This window comes from Tamandua tetradactyla, chromosome 4 (assembly GCF_023851605.1).
Source record: "Tamandua tetradactyla isolate mTamTet1 chromosome 4, mTamTet1.pri, whole genome shotgun sequence".
Classification (NCBI taxonomy): Eukaryota; Metazoa; Chordata; class Mammalia; order Pilosa; family Myrmecophagidae; genus Tamandua; species Tamandua tetradactyla.
The window spans coordinates 105,586,877-105,608,144 of record NC_135330.1 but is presented as its reverse complement, the minus strand read 5'-3'; the positions used below and the strand labels follow the sequence as shown (position 1 = coordinate 105,608,144).

At 37.4% G+C, this 21,268-nt stretch overlaps 1 protein-coding gene across 1 annotated transcript in view; it reads left to right on the top strand.

Annotated features, from left to right (window-relative positions):
• The window catches only part of NEK5 (NIMA related kinase 5), a 256,530-nt gene that overhangs the window by 214,093 nt on the left and 21,169 nt on the right, over window positions 1–21,268 (top strand). Inside the window, 4 exon segments of the mRNA XM_077158150.1 lie at window positions 996–1,122; window positions 3,694–3,819; window positions 4,843–4,980; window positions 12,058–12,172. Of these exon segments, the coding sequence (XP_077014265.1) occupies window positions 996–1,122; window positions 3,694–3,819; window positions 4,843–4,980; window positions 12,058–12,172 (506 nt within the window).

The following is a 21,268-nucleotide window of genomic DNA, read 5'->3' as shown; positions in this document are numbered from 1 at the left end:
GTCAGGAAGATAAGTACCTGCCTCAGGCTCTAGTCCTTGTACAAGAGAAGTAGTAAATGTTTTTTTTTCTTCGTCAGTTATGAAAAATTAACTAATTTCCATTTCCTTTTCCCTTTGGCTGAATTTACCTTTTAAATTACCAGAAGTAGGGTGGGCCACGTTGGCTCAGCAGGCAAGGACGCTTGTCTGCCATGCCTGAGGACCCGGGTTCGATTCCTGGTGCCTGCCCATGTGAAAAAAAAATAAAATAAAAATAAATTGCCAGAAGTATTACCAAGAATTTGATATGAGCATATATATATATAAGTTGTCTATATCACACCTCATACCTAATCTCTTTCTTTCATGTCCTTTATTAACATAACGTTTTTTATGTTACCACTGCTTTCAGATTTTTGCAACCATTTTGCTCCATAAGGATACCGTTAGCATAGTAATAGTGAATGCTTAGATCTACTTAACTGTTAAGCCTTTCGGTGCCCCTAGCTGTGGGTATCAGAGAGAGCAGATCAGGGTGGGGGGCTCCTTCTAAGTGCAGCCTGAGCAGAGAGCCCTTCTGTGACGTGAGACTCTGAAGTTGGCCTGCCAAGAAGGAAAGGGTGGAGTGATGATTAAGTATTGATTATGGAGTTTTTGGATCCTTTAGGACTGATTAGAAAGGTTGCATTCTCAAAGCAAGGCATAGAGGTGATAACCTTGAGAGTTGTGTAGAACGGAACTGAAGTAAAATACTATTGGGGATGAGTCTGATGAAAGTAAGTTGCCATGTGGTCAGTGCTTGTCGCTGCTGACAAGGAGAAGAAATGAAAACATTTCTCTTTCTATTTTGTTCCAATATATTTCCAGTTTTAAAACTCTACTGATTAATTTAATAATCATATCTTGATTACCTGCCATATGTCCCGCTAAATGGTACAACTGGGAACCCAAACTCATTCATTTTTTTTTTTCAAAAAATGGTTTATTTCTCATGAAACACTGTGGAATTGCTGTAGGCAATGGATATACTGAATGAAACTTTGACCTCTGAGGATGACACGAAGTTTCAGGAACATAGATTTGTGAAGGAGTGTGAAGATTATACAGACAAAGCATTTGAGGAACTCTTCTGCCCAGAAGCAGGTATGAATCCCATGGAATCTTTAGAGGGATGTGCCCTGGCAGTTCCTCTTGGGGCTAGAGATGACTCCCAGTTTTCAAATTCGGTGGATGAAGCTGTCACAATCAAATAGGCAAGGAACGGAGGAGAAGAAACATCATGTAGAAGAAACATCATGTAGGAGAAGAAACATCTGTGGAGCAAAGGCAGTGACCTAAATTGGGCACATATTACGGTTTAGATCTTTATGAGCTTCCACTGGAGATGGTTAGAAAGCGCTGGCTGTGTTAGACTAAACCCTGGCATGAATCAAGACTAACGATGTGATTTGACAGTCATTAGCTTGTCTGCGATGATGGTCAAAGATAGCCAGGCAGATGGGGTAGAGTAAGATGTTTAGACGGTGTTGGGAGACTCAGGAAAGAGGGAAGTTAGAGTAGGAAAGAAAGTTCCAGAAGGAGACACAGGGCGAGGCAACACCAATAGGCTGAGAAAGGCCAAGTGGGGAGGGAGTGCCAGCCTTCCGAACTGGGCCAGCAGGGACCCTTAGTGGCCCTCAGGGAGAGCAGTTTTTGTCAAGAGATGAATTCAAAGGCTATTCTTGGCATAAGTTTGACTGCAAGCAGGAGAGAATAGGTGGTGGGTCTCAGATTTAGCTGGCTTTTCTTTTTAAGTTGCGTTTTTTAAGATAGGAAAAGAAACACACAAAAACCCTTCATCAGTTTAATACTGAAAATGGTCTTTCATATTAATTTGCATATCTGTAATTATTCAGGTTGAACAATTTTTCCATATGTTTATTAGCCATTTTTTTCAACTATGAATTATGGCTCATGTTCTTTATCTGTTTTCCTACTGGAAATGACAGTTGTTTTTTCTTTATGACATTTACTTATAATATGTATTGCAAATATCTGTCCCTGTTGGTCTTCAGTTCTTATTTACAGTAACAACAACACATGTATATATGTACAGTACTCAGGCATAAACTTTACAAGAGTTGTGTAAAACCTATGAAGAAAACTATTAAACTGTACCAAGATTTTATAAAGACCACGTGAATAAACTGAGAATAATAACAGTGCTATACATTGGAAATATTCTTTCCAAATATTCAGATTTATAGCAATTTCGATTGAAACCACAATATGAGAGTTTTTTTTGAGGGGGGGTGAGGTTTGTCTTAGAGTGATACTTAACTAGCAAAGAAAGTTTAAAAAAAACAGAAGAGCAATGAATGCCAGTTCTTCCAAATATCGAAATATATAAATTTATAATAATTAAAACAATATGATACTAATACCAAAATAGGCAGATGAGTGACGAGCTAGTTTAGGAATAAACTTCATAGCCTGTATCATAGTTCAGTGTATGCTCAAAATTACATCACAAGTCAGAGAAAAGAAAGGATTATTCAGATAAATGCTGGTGGGCCAATTGCTTGACAATGTGGGGGAAAATGTGAAATCAGATCCTGTTTGATATGATATAACAGAACAAATTCCGAAAGGATTAAAGAGTTTATATGTAAAAAAAAGATACAGTCATAAAGCAAGTAAAAGAAAATATAGGTGAGTAGCTTTTTGAAAGGGAAGAATTACCCCACTCAAAATAGATGGAAGGTGGGCTGCGGTGGTTCAGCAGGCAGAGTTCTCACCTACCATGCCGGAGACCCGGGTTCAATTCCTGGTGCCTGCCCATGCGAACAAAAAAAAAAAACAGTTGGAAAAGAAAATCACAATAGATTTTGTGACCTTAAAGAACTTTGGTAGAGTAAATAATACTAGTCCTCAGAAGTAAAATTTATTCATTTTTAATAATTTATTCAAGGTAGATAATAATAATCATCTACAAAAGTATTATTTATAAAATTGAAAATCTACCAGCAACATAAAAATCTAGCAAAAAGGAATTGGGTAAATTATAATACATCCATGAAGCAGAATACTATGCATACTTGCATTAAAATGGTTGTGTAGAATATCTAATATTGGAACATTAGAATATCTAATAACCTGGATAGAACATGTTGCCAATTGAAAAAAAGCAAGTTACAGAAGACCATGTAGTGTGTGGACCCCATTTTTGTTTGTTTCTAAACAAAGCAAAAAGTATATGCAAGGAAAAAAAATGGAAATTTTGGATGGTTGGATTATGAGTGATTTTTATTTTCCTCTTATTATCTCATTTTCAAATTTCCTATGAAGAAAACATAGTAATAAAATAAGGGAAGAAAACAGTACAAGTTATTTTTTTAATTAAAAAAATATAACCTTGTATGTCCATGGAAACTGACTAAAGTAAAAAAGGTCTCACAGTTACCTCAAGGAATTTGTCCATTTGCATCCCCAAAATTCCTTTAGCATTTAAATAGATTGGTTAGTCAATCAAGTGTTAAGGATAAAAGCAAAACAACTTTCAAGTCTGTTTATAATTTCAGCCTTGTAAGCTACAGTCTCTGCTGGAATGAGGGGGGACCTTCCTCCGTTTTGAATACACCAGCTGGTGGGCCGCGCCCGGTCCCCTAGGAACTGGGGCACATTAGCCACACTTGGACTGCTTTTGCATTGACGTTTATTTTTCCTTGTGCTCAGGGGCATTTATCCAGGATGCTGCTGCCGCAGGAAACAGGGGGCAGTGGGAGATGGGGGCTCCCCAGACCCTGCTGCGAAAGATGGCGATGGTTGACCTCACCTCCACCTGCTCCGAAGTATCTGAAGGTGAATCCACTGTCCCTCAGGGAGAACAGAGACCAGATACGGCCTGAGCACACCCAGGCAGGAAAACGCTTTCTCACCAGGAGAATCCCTGTGGATTTTATATCTAGTACCTTTCAAAGATAGTGTTTGGTGTCCCACTACTTCCAAGAGACTTGCCTGGGAATGATCCTAGAGAACTGACTACTTCAGTTATGAAAATCAGGGGGATGTCAGGATCCCAGCTTCCTGCTGAAGAGAGGATGGACAAGGAAGAGCAGTAGACTTGGCCCACTGCTAGCTTGTGCAAGGACTGTCCGTGTTTTTCATCAATGAAATTGGAATAAAAATAATAGCTATCCCACAGGACTTAGTTAATGCCCAAACACATAAAATAGCCAGTGTGCTATAAAAGCGTTTAGATGCAGTGATATTTTCAACCTAAATTCCTTCATTTCGAAGCTTTGAAGCTTCTGGCGTAGCCTTTCTTTGGGAGAGTTTTCACAGCAACCTTCCTGTATTTCTTACCCCTAAATATGGTGAAGATTTTTTATTACTTATTTCCTTTGTACCTTTGATAATGTGAACTGGGGAAGAGCTAAAATTTATACCTGTGTTATAAAGAAACTAAGTTAAAGTATGTGTGTCACTGAAATTAGCAATTGAAAGTGTGAATTGACTTGACTTTAATATAATAATATCATATATAAAATATCGAAGTCGACAAACTTCCAAGAAAGAGTTGGCAAAAGTAATGCAGTTTAATTCACTTTAAGCCAATGAGACAATGAGAGAGGAGCGCCAATATAAAATAAGCAAATAACATTTTTGACACACCAAAAAAGTCCATTTACAAAGCAAAAAATGACTCTGCTACCTGTCAGCCATGTAACAACAAGTTGCTAAACTTTTCAATGTCTTAGTGTCTTTACTAATAAAGTGCATCGGTGGGATTAACTCACCTCTGGGCTTCTAACACGCTTTGATTTTATAAAATTGCAATTGCAGAAGCACTTTTATTTTTGATAACGCTGGTTTCCTCTTCAGATGGCCGAGCAATGGTGATCAACGGCGTCCAAGAAAGTAGGAAACGGTGGCGGCAGGAGGTCCAAGGGACCTTGATGAAGGTCTTGGCAGCAGCACAGCTAACAAGCAGCTCATTCTCTGCAAGTGAAAGAGAATTAGGTATGCAGTTTATTTTTAAGAACATAATCTGTTCCCGGAGGAATTGTGTCAAAGCCTTGGAAAGTCAGAAAGGGGCTAAAAAATACCTTCAGCCTAAAGAGGGGACTGGGGCTGCGGCTAGCCTTTCTAGAAGCTGATTTGCTTTGTCCAAATTTGTCCCAAATGCAATTAATAAAGAAAGCATATAATGAGAGTAACTGTCTTTATTGTAATCACCTGAAGGCTTTCACTAACTTTAGATGAAAAGTTAAATAAGTGGGGTTGTGGCTTTGTAGGTGATGAGTTGAGTTGGTATGACTTAGCTCTACCTGAGAGAGTCCGTTTATTTCTAGCAGCTATTCAGTGGACTCAAATTATACTCTTATAGGCAACAAAAATACATCATAATATAGTTGTTTTTGGCCTCACAATTTGTAGCAAGATTTTGCTTTTATCTACTTTACCAGAAACCAACCGTCATTTTCTCAAGTCTGAGGGAATTCATATTACAATGGAATTTGGTCCTGTATCAGGTATACAGGTATGAATTTAAAAAGTAATATAGCAGATAGGCAGGCAAGTATTCAAACCATTAAGCAATCTATGCTGGTTAGAGGTTTGTATCTGGTGTTGTGGGATGTGAAGTTGAGAAGTTAAGGTTTCTCCTTTCAAGGACTTTATAGATAGAAATTAGATTGTAATAGAGACTGACAAATGCTTAGAAAGTTAAATAGCAATACAGAAATATATACATTCTTGTGAAAAATGCAAGATATATAACTTATTAATTGCCAGAGATTGTGTCTGCCAGTTTGTGAAGCCAAAGCAAAAGGTAAATCTTTGTGAATTTAAAGCTATCTAGTATAGTCTTTATTAAAGAATATACAGGATTTTGTTGAGACAATGAGAAAGAACATTTTAGGTGGATAAAGCATGAAGGAAGGACTTGCAGAGACACAAGATTTCTGTGGGAGAGGGTGAGAAAACCAATTTGACTATTATCTAATACACTAGAAAGTAAAAAGAAATATCTATATATTGATTCAGTAATCATAATCATTTCTTAAATCCTAACATCTCAGTTACAGGTCTTACAAAGAGTCATGGAAAACTCTTCATTTGTTGTGCCAAATGCATTAATTCCTGAGTCTGCTATATTTTCACACAGACGACTTTACATTAGGCATGTATGGGCAATTTATCTGACAAGTGCGATTAGAAATGGGAATTTTCCTCCGAAGCTGTTATTCAAATAACTATATATATTTTCTTTTGTAAACTGCCAAGGGGGCTAATATCTCCTTCAGCTTGCTCTTTCAGCCTCTGTATGGGCCTCACCCCACTTATCTCTCTCTGCAGCAGTTTCGACTTCCCGTTGCAGGTCTTATTTCCTCCCCTTTCAGTCCACCCTGCCAGGTGATCCTGTTAAAAGGGACTGGGTCTCTTCTCTGCTTAAATCCCACAAAATGATGCCCCTTTGCCCTCAGGGTAAAATCCAGAGTTTGGGCAGATCCTCTAAACACCTTCGGGTCGGGAAGCCCTGCTCTTTAGTTTTAGAACGCACTGCCCCTTTGCCTAAATAATGTCTCCTATATCAGTGTGCTCTTATGCATCCACCTACCTTATGCTTTATTATTGGAAGTTTTCCTTCTCTCCCTGTTTTCCCCCATACTACCAGACAGGGCTTAGCAAAGATATCTGCAATATAACAGATTCTTAATAAGTGGGTTTTTTTTTTCAATCCATGATATTCTAAGGAGCTTTCTGTAAATCCTCAACTTTGTAATAATACTCTCTCCCAAACTTAGCTGCCTCTGAAAATTTCACAGTCATTCAGATTCACCCTGAAATTCATTCTCATTCAAATATTTGTTAAATGAAAGAAAAATACACGCACTGACATTCTGTTATTAATCACTTAAATTCGGGCCATAAAAAGATGTAGTAGTGGGCCCTGCAGGGGTAGTTCAGCAGGCAGGAATTCTTGCCTGCCATGCAGAGACCTGGGTTCAATTCCTGCTGCCTGCCAAATGAAAAAAAAATGCAATAGTGATTTAATTGTGAATTTTTAGTAATTGCTATGAAAAACCTGGACCTGAATTAAAATAAGTTATATGCTGTGCGCTGCTGATGGGGAACCACTGTTTTAGATGATTGAGGAGACATCTATGTACTGGGAATGAATTCCTGGCATTCATCTAGATGGTTTCTCTGCTTAATATCCCCAACTGACTCTAATTCTCTGATCACAATAGTACAGTTCACTTTCCTCTAATTTCTTATTTAATATCTTTCTTCCCCGCTCAACTATAAGCTATCAGAGGTAGTCTTAATACCCACCCATCAACCTCTCCATTCCTAATGCCTGGATAGTGCCTGGATGTCAGTTAAAGAGGCACATAAATACTTGTAAATGAGCACACAGCCTCAGCACATTTTTTTTATTTTTTAGTTTTTTTAAATACCAAAAAAACACCAAACAAATGTGAACATTCCTATTTTGATCATTCCGTTCTACATATATAATCATTAATTCACAATATCATCACATAGTTGCATAGTCATCATCATGTCATTTCTTGGAACATTTGCATCTATTCAGAAAAAGAAATAAAATGAAAAAAGAAAAAAAAATTATACATACCATACCCCTTACTCCTCCCTTTCATTGATCACTAGCATTTCCATCTACTGAATTTATTTTAACATTTGTTCCCCCTATTATTTATTTTTATTCCATATGTTCAACTCATCTGTTGACAAGGTAGATAAAAGGAGCACCAGACACAAGGTTTTCACAGTCACACAGTCACATTGTGAAAGCTATATCATTATACAATCATCTTCAAGAAACATGGCTACTGGAACACAGCTCTACATTTTCAGGCAGTTCCCTCCAGCCTCTCCATTACATCTTGAATAACAAGGTGCTATCTACTTAATGCGTAAGAATAACCTCCAAGCTTGCCTGCCATGCCCTAGGACCCGGGTTCGATTCCCGGTGCCTGCCCATGTAAAAAAAAAAGAATAACCTCCAGGATAACCTCTCGACTCTGTTTGGAATCTCTCAGCCATTGACACTTGGTCTCATTTCACTCTTCCCCCTTTTGGTCGAGAAGGTTTTCTCAATCCCTTGATGCTGAGTCTCAGCTCATTCTAGGATTTCTGTCCCACGTTGCCAAGAAGGTCCACACCCCTGGGAGTCATGTCCCACGTAGACAGGGGGAGGGTGGTGAGTTTGCTTGTTGTGTTGGCTGGAGAGAGAGGCCACATCTGAGCAACAAATAGGTTCTTTTGGGGGTGACTCTTAGGCCTAATTTTAAGTAGGCTTGGCCTATCCTTTGTGGGGTTAAGTTTCATACGAACAAATCCCAAGACTGGGGGCTCAGCCTATACTCAGCACACTGTAATATCACTGTAGGCAAAGGCATGTAATTGTCAATGCTTGTGTTGCTATCAAATCAGATGGGGAAATAATGACATTAAGAATAACTCTTATCAACTTCATAATGACTTCCTGCACATCTAAATGTTAATACCTTTGAATACAGATGTAATCACACAATTTATGAAAGGCAGGCTTTTAAGTATTAGTTTTGTTTGTCATACACTTAAACGTTATTCATAGATCTCACATCAAATAATCCTTAGCTTGGACTCCCAGCACCTTGGCAATTAATTGCTTTGATGCTTCTTGCTCCAAATTCTGTTTTTAAAAATGAGGCTTCATCGAGTACATGTTAATTTTTCCTAATCTAAAAGTTTTAAGTAGCAGGACTTGATAAAATCCTTTTAAATCAGTCTTACCAGTAAAAGCTATAATCCTTAAATAAGGACAAGTGTGTTTTTTTTACATGTGCAGAATTAATTCGGGTCAGTAGCTTTGTTGATAGTTTAACCACTCTGAGGAAAACCTTGGTGGGAAGGTCACCTCCATTTGTCTTGGGTAAGTTTTAGGTTGTATGGTTGCCTTGGAAACATTATTCGTTCATTCTTACACCCTGTTCAACAAAAATACGAGCATTTAAAAATTGTCCTCATAAGATGGGAAAACAAAACCTATCAGACTCCCACACCAAGTAGAATATTCACCACGTGGTTGTAGGCTGCTGGTAACCAGCCAGACTACTTCATAGATGAACTGTCAATCTACAGATAATTCATTCATTTTAAGCTACACTTTGGGAAATATTATAGGTTATAATTTGGGATGAAATTCATATTGATTAAACATTGGTAAACTTATTTAATTTCACTGTGGTGACATTTCCACCTGCAGGTATGTGCATAGTCACATAGCTTACAAAAGACAGTGAATGCTTTGTTTTAATTCCACCTTTGTGGGAAAGTTCCTATTTCTAATCCCACTTGTTAAATAAATTGCCCCTGTACGCCTAATGTAAAAGTATCTAGTGAGTTTGTGCATTAATTGGGAATGATGGAAAGAGGGAGAGTATGTATGCAACCAAAATAGCACATGCAAAATGTATTTTGCATTGTCTGGGAAGTGGCAGAAGTACTAAGATATATTACATGTTAAGATGTCAAGAATGCATGCAATGTATGGGGTAACTACATTTATGAAACAGTAGAAGGAGAAAATTGAGATCATAATGAATACTTAACCCAAAAAGTAGCAAGAAAGAGGAACAGAGTCATGGGACTGACAAATTAAATAGAAAACAAATAATAAGATGGTAGATTTAAACTCAAATATTTAAGAAATTACATTATATGTACATGGACTAAATATTCCAATTAAAAGACATGGATTTTCAGACTGCCTTAAAAAAAAAACAACTATATGCTGCTTTGAAAAGACCCTCTTTAAATGTAAGTTTGAGAGAGGTAGAAGGTAAATGGGTGGAAAAAGACAACATGAAACACTAACCAATGGTAAAATTCATTTTAAAGCAAGCAGCAAGTAATCATAATTAAAGAAGACATTTTCATAATGAGGAAAATGCCAATCCCCAGAAAGATATAACCATTTAAAATTTGTAATGTAACTGTTAACATAGTGTAAAACACATTTTTAGCTCTTTTGTCAATCTTTTAAGAAAACCCATTCAACAAAGCTCTTGATTGCACCAACATTGAAATTATGTGTGGAAAAATAGACATCAGTGACTCCACAAGTAATTCAAACTTCCCTAGTTATGTAACAAAATGATCTGTATGGTCTCTATTTGAATTAGGATCCAAGAAAAGTTTAGTTGATATGTTACAAAAAAAATAATGCAGAGGAGCAAGACTCTGAATGTAAGGAATTTTGGGAAAACCTTATCCAATTTATTTCACTTCTACTTTCCTTTTTATAAATGTACAAGAGTGACATAGATTGAAAATGTGTGCTTAGAAAGGTCTAAAACAGTTCTTTTTTTAATTTACCCTTAAATATATCTTAAGTAAATATATCTTTTTATTGGGAATAATGTCTTTGTTATTGGTATATATAACTAAAATGCATAATGATATTTGATGAATTCTTAGTGTTTTGAGGGGCTGCTGCATTTCTGTAACATAAATTTTGTACTATCTTCCATCTTCTGATCATTTTCCCAAGAGAAAAATGTATATTTTAAATAAGTACAATTTTTGGCCCATGTATTTCATACCCCGCCCCCCGAAAAATTCAGCAAATTGTGCTGCAATAATGGGATATTCACATGGAAAAAAAATGAATTGTGATCCCACCATACGGCACATTAAAAATAAATAAAATAAATTAACAAAAAGAATAAGTGCAAAAAGAAAAAAAGATAATGTCTGTGTTCTTCTTTTTTTTTTCCTTCCTGTAGTCATTAGTGATTAAGTCTAACTATAAGCTAGATGCCCAGTATTATAAAAACAGCAGAGAAAAAGGGTGGGCCAGTTTGACAAATCTTAAGTTTTCACATCAGATTTTCTTAAACTTTCTATAGGGTGAAAATACCTACACCCAAAATGACAATGTGTCTCTTCCTTCTTGAATATTTTTTCCTCATCATTTTCTTGTCTTGTTGTGTTGCTTACCACCCCAGTACAATGTTGAATAATTGGGGTGTCACTTGTCACTCACGTCTTATTTTCCATTTTAAGGGAAGTGATTCAAAAGTGTTATCATTGCGGTTGATGTTCACTATAAGTATTTTGCGTATACTCCTCATCAGGTGCATAGGCTGGGATGCTTTTAGCTGCAAGCAACAGGAAACCCCAACTCACACTAATATAAACAATAAAGAAATATATGATCTCATCTGATTGGAAACCCAGAGGTAGGGCAGGTGTCAGGTAGGGAGGGAGGAAATTTGGGCCAGTAAACAAAGTCTGGTATAGCAGGTTAGTTTTGCTCAAATTTTTATCCTAAGTGAAGGCTGAATTTTATTAAATGATTTTTTTGTGCTTATATTGAGATAATCACTTATCCTTTCATCTGTGAACACGGTAAACCATGCTAAGAATGTCTGATGTGAACTTATCCATAATTCTTAAAATAAACCCGCTTTGGCAGTTTTGCATTTTATTTTTTAAATGTAAATGGACTCCATGAGTTTATATTTTATTGAGGATTTTTACATCATTATGAAAAGCCTATACTTTTCTTTTAATGTTTTTTTCTGGTTTTGATGTCAGCCACATAGGTTGGTAGAAAACTGTTAGGTATTTTTCCTTTCTGTTCTCTGGAACAGTATGTGTTTGATAGGGTTTATTTATACTTTGAAGGTTTGTTAAAATTCAACTATAAAATCTTTTGGGTCTGGTACTTTGTGGCAGATATGGGAGTTGTAAGGCAGATATTGACTATTTTTTAAATTTCTTTAATGGGCACTGACTCATTTTTGTTTTCTTTTTCTCAAGTCAATTTTGGATACATACGGTATCCTGAGAATTTTTCATTTTGTGTAAATTTTTTATTTTATTGGCATTAAGATTGTTCATTATATTCTTATAATTAAAATTTTTATCTGTAAATTTACTTATGTCCCATTTTTCATTCTGAGAATTGTTTATTTGACCCTTGTCTCTTCTTGTTAATCTCACCAAAGACAGTTATGTCTTTACAGACTGCTTCTAACTTCCAAATTTTAATCTCTCTCTTTGTCTTTTCTTTAATAGTGGGAGTGTTGAAACAATGGTTTCCTAAAGATGAAGATGGGGGGAAGGTGGAAGGGGCTTCTGACATCGATGTGCATGAGGAACAGCTAGAAGCATGCTCCGATGATGATGATACGTACGTATCTCCTTCCTAATGTTGCTAAGACAGAGAAGATAGCCTACTCATGGGTTTGTTTCTGGATTCTCCATTCTTTCCCAGTGCCACTGCTGTCTCTCTCTGCATCAGTAACATTCTGTCTTAATTATTCTGGCTTTATCATAGCTTTTGATATCTGATAGGGCTGGGCCCCATATTGTCTTTTAGTCTCCACATCCTTTTCTTCACAATTCGCTTAGGCTACTGGAACACAGCTCAGCAGTTTCAGGTCCTTCCTTCCAGCCACTCGAATACACCATAAACTAAAAAGGGGTATCTATATAATGCATAAGAATAACCTTCAGGATAACGTCCTGTGCCAGTTTGAAAGGATGTATGTACCCTAGAAAAGCCATGTTTTAATCCTAATTCTATTTTGTAAAGGCAGCCATTTCTTCTAATCCCTCTTCAGTACTGTATGTTTGAAACTGTAATTAGATCATCTCCCTAAAAGAGATGTGACTCAATCAAAAGTGATTGTTAAACTGGATTAGAGGAGATGTGTCTCCACCCATTTGGGTGGGTCTTGATTAGTTTACTGGAATCCTATAAAAGAGAACGACAAGAGAGAAAGCCAGGAGATTCGGAGAGAGCAGAGAATGCTGCAGCACCACAAAGCAGAGAGTCTGTCAGCCAGCGCTTTGGAGATGAAGAAGGAAAACGCCTCGTGCAGAGCTTCATGAAACAAGAAGCCAGGAGAGAGAAAGCTAGCAGATGACGCTGTGCTCGCCACGTGCCTTTCCAGATGAGAGAGAAATCCTAACCATGTTTGCCATGTGCCTTTCCACTTGAGAGAGAAACTCTGAACTTCATCAGCCTTCTTGAATCAAGGAATCTTTCCCTGGATGCCTTAGATTGGACGTTTCTATAGACTTGTTTTAATCGGGACATCTTCTCGGCCTTGGGACTGTAAAGTAGCAACTTATTAAATTCCCCTCTTAAAAGCCATTCCATTTCTCGTATATTGCGTTTGGCATCTAGCAAACTACAACACCTCCCAACTCTGTTTGAGATCTCTCAGCCACTGAAATTTATATTCTGTCTCATTTCTCTTTTCCCCCTTTTGGTCAAGAAGGCTTTCTCAATCCCATGATGCTGGGTCCCAGCTCAGCCCAGGAGTTCTGTTCCGTGTTGCCAGGGAGATTTACACCCCTAGGAGTCACGTCCCGTGTAGGGAGGTAGTGAGTTCACCTGCCAAGTTGTCTTAGAGAGAGAAGTCACATCTGAGCAACAGAAGAGGTTCTCTGGGGGTGACTCTTAGGCCTAATTTTAAGTAGGCTTAGCTTGTCCTTTGCAGGAAAAAGTTTCACAGGGGCAAACTCCAAGATCAAGGGCTTGACCTATTGATTTGGTTGTCCTCACTGCTTGCAAGAATATCAGAAATTCTCCAAATGGGAAGGTGGAAGATTTCCTTCTTTCTCCCCAGTCCCCTAAGGGGACTTTGCAAATACATCTTTAATCTCTGCCTAAATTACTCTGGGATATATCAGGACATCACACTAACCTGGGCAAACCAACAAAATCTCACACTCTGTAATATAGCTTTTGCAATGTGACTGTGTGATTGTGAAAACCTTGTGTCTGATGCTCCTTCTATGTTCGGTATGGACATATGAATAAAACATATGGATAAGAAATAAACAAATAATAGGGGGAACAAATGTTAAAATAAATTGAGTAGATTGAAAAAAATAAGATTTCATGTACTTATGGTGTTCAACTAAACTGACTGTACAAGTTAAATTAGGTATTGTGCTACCCAAAATATAAATTTTGCACCAAATAAACATATCTCCCTTGGTCTTACATAGAAGTTGTAATTTTAAAATATAGACATATCATCTTTTATCCTGTATTCTGATCTACCTCAGTCCTATCCAGATCACCTTCATTCATATCTCTAGTTGAAGTCTGATCCCTTTTTCAGCTTTTTAAACAGCTCCTGTATGGGGTACTGTTGACTTTCATAGCTTTAGAGCTCTAATTCTGAGTCTCAGGTGTCATATAAATACCTGAAGTTTCTAGGAAAAACCAGGTTATATACAAACAGCTCCGTATCTCAGAATTTAGAATTAACAGTTACAATTCCTGAATATATGTGACTGCTATAAGAGCTCACAATCTAGGACCTTTAAAATAGGCCTCAACCTAATAACCCATGCTCTCGACTTCAGTTCACTGAGTTTTTATGTTATAGTTAGTCCATATGGATGAGGCATGATTTTATTTGTCTTTTTGTCTCTGACATTTCATTTAACATATAATCTTTAAGGTTCATTCGCCTAGCTGCATGCCTCACAACTTCATTCCTTCTTGAAGCCACTCGGTAGCCTGTTGTATGTATAAACCACACAGTTCCCCCATCCATTCCTGTCATTGTACCCTTAGGCCACCTCCATCCACTGTGAATCATAAACACTGCCACCAGAGACACCTGTGTGCAAATGTCCATTCAAGTCCCCACACTCAGTTCCTCCAGGTATATACTGAGGAAGAAGGTTGCAGGATCATATGGCAACCCCACCCCTAGCCTCCTGTGGAACTATCACACTGCTCTCCAAGGGGCTGCACCTCTCATTTCCCTACCAACAGTGAATAGGTACATCTCTTTCTCTGCATTTTCTCTAGCACTTGTTTCTCTCTGTTCATTTCTAAATGGTTTTATTCATACATCATACAATCCACCAGAAGTATATAGACATATATTCGCCACCATAATCTATATGAAGACAGTTCCTTTTCTTCCACAAATAATCCATACCCCTCCCCCATGACACCTTCCTGTTGACATTTAGTTTTGGCATAATGCTCTTGTTACATTCAGTATAAACCCTGGCTTGCATTGATTGTACTTTTTGCTGCATACCATCTGTTCTAGTTTGCTAGCTGCCGGAATGCAACACACCAGAGACGGATTGGCTTTTAATAAAAGGGGATTTATTTTGTTGGTTCTTCAGAGGAAAGGCAGCTAACTTTCCACTGAGGTTCTTTCTTACGTGAAAGGTACAAGATGGTCTCTGCTGGTCTTCTCTCCAGGCCCCTGGGTTTCAACAGCTTTCCCCGGGGTGACTTCTTTCTGCATCTCCAAAGGCCTGGGCTGAGCTGCTAGTGCTGAGATGAGGAATGCTGAGCTGCTAGCAGTGCTACGTTTCAATCTCTCATTTAAGCACCAGCCAATTAAGTCAAACATCACTCATTGCAGCAGACACGCCTCCTAGCTGACTGCAGATGTAATTGGCAACAGATGAGGTTCATGTACCGTTGGCTTATGTCCGCAGCAACAAGACTAGGTATGCTCACCTGGCCAAGTTGACAACTGAATCTAACTAACACACCATCCATTTTCAACACCTTGCAATGTTGACATTCATTTGTTCTCCCTCATGCAAAAATGAGGTTTTATATTTGTACATTTTATCACCAACAGCGTACACTTGAGGCATTCCTAAATTATTCATTAATTGTACTCACATTCTGCTCTATTCACTGTACTTATTTTATTGTGCTACAATCAGGTAGTATTGTGCTATCCATTTCTGAATATTTACATCAGTCCTGTTGCACAATCTATATTCCTTCAGTACCAACTGCCTAATCTCTACCCTATTTCTATCTACTAATAACTTGTGTTCTTAACTTCAACTCTCAAAGTTCGCTTTAATGTTACTTTATGTTAGTGAGACCATGCAGCATTTGCCATTTTGTTCTGGCTAATTTCACTCAGAATAATGCCCTCAAGGTCCATCCACTTTGTGGACTTTATTCTGTCTTACAGCTGCATACTCTTGCGTAGTATGTGTATACCACAGCTTGTTTAGCCATTCATCCATTGATGGATATTTGGACTGTTTCCATCCCTTGGCAGTTATAAATAATGCTGCTGTGTTAGTTTGCAAGCTGCCAGAATGCAGTAGACCAGAACTGGAATGGCTTTTACAAAAGAGGAATTTAATAAGTTACAGGTTTACAGTTCTCAGGAAGTGAAAGTGTCCAAACTAAGGCACCAAAAAGAGGTTGCCTTTAATCAAGAAAGGTCGATGGGACTGGAACAACTCTGTCACCTGGGAAGTCACGTGGCTGGCATCTGCTGGTCCCTTACTCCTGAATTCCATTGCTTTCAGCCTCTGTTCCTGTGGGGGTTCCTCACCTTGCTTCTCTGGGTCTGGCTTTCATCTCTTGGCTTCCCTTGGCTCTCTGCAGGTTCTGGCCTGTGTAACATCTCATGGAAAGGCACACAGCAATGTCTGCTGGGCTCCAAGCATCTCCAAACACCCATGTCTCTGTTTTCCACATGTCCACATCTGTGTCAGCTCTACTGAGAAGTTTCTGTCGGCCCTGAGACAGCAGCCGTTTCTGTAGGCGCTGTCATTTCTGAGGTTTCTCCAAAATGTTTCCCCTTCTAAAGTCTCTACTAATCTAATCAGACTCACATGGAAGGGGTGGTATCACGTCTCCATCTAATCAAAAGCTCACACCCATAATTGGGTGCGTCACATCTCTGTGAAGATAATTCAATCAAAATTCTAATGTACTGGGCAGGCCACGGTGGCTCAGCGGGTAAGAATGCTTGCCTGCCAAGCCCGAGGACCCGGGTTTGATTCCCGGTGCCTTCCCATGTTAAAAAAAAAAAAAAAAATTCTAATGTACACTGTTGGATTAGGATTAAAAGAAACAGCTACCTTCACAAGATTGGATCAGGATTAAAACATGGCTTTTCTGGGGTGCATAATACTTTCAAACCACACAGCTGCTATAAATACTTGTGTGCAAATGTCTGTTTGTGCCGTTGCCCTTGGTTTCTCTGCATATATACTAGTAATGGGTTGCTGAATCATGGCAATTCTATACTTAGCTTCCTAAGGAACCACCAAACTGTGTTCCACAGCGGTTGCGCCGTTTACATTCCCACCGACAATGGATAAGTGTGCCTCTTTCTCCACATCCTCTCCAGCACTTGTCATTTTCTGCTTATTTTTTTTATAATGGCCATTCTAGTGGATGTCGGAGGATCTTTCATCATGGTTTTGATTTGCATTTCCCTAATAGCCGGTGGAGTTATGCATCTTTTCATGTGCTTTTTAACGATTTGTATTTCTTCTTCTGAGAAGTATCTGTTCACGTCTTTAGCCTGTTTTTAAATTGGGTTGTTTGTCTTTTTGTTGTTAAGTGGAAGACTCTCTTTATATAATCTGGATACTAAAACTTTATCTGATATGTGGTTTCCAAATAATGTCTGCCATTGTGTAGGCTGCCTTTTAAGTTTCCTGACAAAGTTCTTTGATGCACTAAAGTATTTAATTTTGAGGAGTTCCCATTTATCTATTTCTTATTTCAATGCTCATGTTTTGGGTATAAGGTCTAGGAAAACTGCCTCCTATTATGGATTTATAAGATATTTTCCTACATTTTCTTGTAAAAATTTTATGGTCTTAGCTCTAATGTTTATGTCTTGGATACATTCTGAGTTAATTTTTGTATAAGATGTGCAATATGGATCCTCTTTCATTCTTTTGCATATGGCTATCTGGTTCTCCAGGCACCATTTATTGAAGAGGTTGCTCTGTTCCAGGTGGGTTGGCTTGACCGCTTTATCAAAGATGGATTGTCCATAGATGAGAGGGTCTATTTCTGAACTCTTGATTCAATTTCATTGGTCTGTATATCCATCTTTATGCCAGTACCATGCTGTCCTGAACACTGTAGCTTCATAATATGCCTTACGGTCAGGTAGTGTGAGACCTCCCACTTCATTTTACTTTCTCAAAATATTTTTAGCTATTCAGGGCACCCTACCCTACCGAATAAATTTGGTTGTTGGTTTTTCTATTTCTTCAAAGTAAATTTTTGGGATTTTAATTGGTATTGCATTGAATCTATACATCAATGAGGATGTATAGATTTGGGGAGAACTGACATCTTAACTTTATTTAGTGTTCCAATCTATGAATGTGGTATGCCCTTCCATTTATTTAGGTCTTCTATGATTTTTTAAAGAAATTTCTTATAGTTTTCTGTATATAGGTCTTTTATATCCTTGGTTAAATTTATTCCTAAATATTTTATTCTTTTGGTTGCTGTTGTAAATGGAATTTTTTTCTTGATTTCCTCCTCAGGTTGCTCATCACCAGTGTATAGAAACACTACTGATTTTGGGGTGTTGATCTTGTACCCTGCCACTTTGCTGTACTCATTTATTAGCTCTAATAGTTGTCCTGTAGATTTTTTTGATTTTTGACATATAGTATCATATCATCTGCAAACGGTGAGGATTTTAGTTCTTCCTTTCCAACTTGGATGCCTTTTATTTCTTTTTCTTGTCTAATTGTTCTGGCTAGAACTTCTAGCACAATGTTGAAGACCAGTGGTGACAGTGGGCACCCTTGTCTTGTACTTGATCTTAGAGGGAAAGCTCTCAGTCTTTCCCCATTGAAGATGATGTTAGCAGTAGGTTTTTCATATATTCCCTTTATCATGTTGAGCAAGTTCCCTTCTATTCCTATCATTTGAAATCTTTTTATCAGGAAAGGATGTTGAATTTTGTCAAATGCCTTTTCTGCATCAAGTGAGATGATCATGTGGTTTTTCTGCTTTGACTTATTGATATAGTATTACATTAATTGATTTTCTTATGTTGAACCAGCCTTGCATACCTAGAATAAATCCCACTTGGTCATGGTGCTGCTGGATTCAATTTGCAAGTATTTTGTTGAGGATTTTTGCATCTATATTCATTAGATAGATTAGTCTGTAATTTTCTTTTCTTGTAGTTCTTTGTCTGGCTTTGGTATTTGGGTGATTTGGACATCATAGAATGAGTTAAGTAGCTTCCTCTCCTCTTCAATTTTTTTGAACAGTTAAGCAGGATTAATAGGATTCACATTTGAAGCCTTCTGGTCCTGGATTTTTCTTTTGAGGGAGCTTCTTGATGATTGGTTCAATCTCTTTACTTGTGATTGGTTTATTGAGGTCATCTATTTCTTTATGAGTTGATGTTGGCTGTTTATACCTTTCTAGGAAGTTGTCCATTTCATCTTTGTTGTCTAGTTTATTTTCCTATAGTTGATGATAGTATACTCTCATTGCCTCCTTTATTTCTTTGGGGTCAGTAGTTATTTTTCTTCTTCCATTTCAGATTTTATTTATTTGCATCCTCTCTCTCTTTTATCAATCTAGTTAAGGGTTCATCGATTTTATTGATTTTCTCAAAGAACCAACTTATCGTTTTGTTGATTTTCTCAATTGTTTTCATGTTCTCAATTTCATTTATTTTTTCTCTAATCTTTGTTATTTCTTTCCTTTTTTGCTTTGAGTTAGTTTGCTGTTCTTTCTCTAGTTCTTCCAGGTGAACAGTTCATTCCTCTATTTTAATATACGTGTTTAAGGCAATAAATTTCCCTTTCAGCACTGCCTCTGCTTCATCCCATAAATTTTTATATGTTGTGAATTCATTTTCATTTGCCTCAAGATATTTACTGATTTTTCTTATAACTTTTTCCTTGACTCACTGATTGTTTAAGAGTGTATTGTTTAGCCTCCATATATTTGTGAATTTTCTTGCCCTTTGTCTGTGATTGAGTTCCAACTTCATTCCATTATGATTCAAGAAAGTATTTTGATTGATTTCAGTCTTTTTAAATTTATTGAAACTTGTTTTGTGACCCAGCATACGGTTTATCCTTGAGAATGATCCATAAGCACTTGAGAAAAATGTGTATCCTGCTATTGTGGGGTATAATGTTCTATAAATGTCTATTAAGTCTAGTCAATTATCTTATTGTAGGAGATAGGATTAACATAAGACCTGCGGAACTACTTGGGAGTAGATGGCATTAGGGTGGCGGCGGCAGTAAGCTGCTTTATGTTATCTGATTTATGTAAGACAGTCTAGGAGGAAGAGAATGTTTGTTTACCCTAAATGGTTATTTTAAGTACGAAGGAAGAACACTGAAAGATAAGAACTTTGTTCGCTCAGGAAATGCATGCATGCCTATTGTCATCCTGTGGTATATAAGCAGGATCTGGTTAAGAATAAAATTGTCTGAAGTCTGTCTGAAGTAAACTCAAGCTTCAGACCCTGTGAGCCCGTCTGTGTTTTTCTTTCTTTCTTTCTTCCTTTCTTTTTTTCTCATCATTCCTTAATATCCTTCGAGCTCCGTTTCAATAGGAAGCAACATCTTATTATTCAAATTCTCTGTTTCTTTATAGATCAGCTAGATTTTCTACCCATTGATGAGCGTGGGGAATTGAAGTCTGAAGCTGTTATTGTAGAGGTGTCTATTTCTCCCTTGAGTGTTGTCAGTGTTTGTTATCATGCACTTTGAAGCACACTGGCTTAGTGCATAAATATTTATGATTGTTGTGTTTTCTTGTTGAATTGTTGCTTGTATTAATACATAGTGTCCTTTTTGTCTCTTTTAATTGTTATACATTTGAAGTTTAATTTTTCAGATATTAATATAGTTACTGCTATTCTTTCCTGATTGTTGTTTGCATGAAATATTTTTTCTTAACCTTTCACTTTCAACCTATTTTTGTCCTTGGGTCTAAAATGAGTTTTCTGTAGACAACATATAGATGGGTCCTGTTTTTAAATCTTTTCTGCTTGTCTATGTCTTTTGACTGGAGAGTTTAGTCCATTAACATCCAACGTCATTACTGTAAAGGCAGTACTTTCTTCTACCATTTGTCTTTTGGATTTTATGTCATATGTAATTTTTTTTCTTTTTACCTTTACTAATAGTCTTCATTTCTACACTCTTTTCCAGACCTCTCTCCCTTGCCTTTTCCTATCTGCCTGTAGTTCTGCCTTTAGTATTTCTTGAGGAGCCCATCTTTTAGTCACAAATTCTCTCAGTGATTGTTTGTCTGAAAATACTTTAATCTCCCCCTCATTTTTTTTTTTTTTTTTTTTTTTTTTTTGTTGCATGGGCAGGCACTGGAAATCAAACCTGGGTCTCCGGCATGGCAAGTGAGAACTCTCCCTGCTGAGCCACTGTGGTCTGTCCTCCCCTTCATTTTTGAATGACAGTTTTGCTGGATATAGAATTCTTTGTTGGCAGTTTTTCTCTTTTAGAA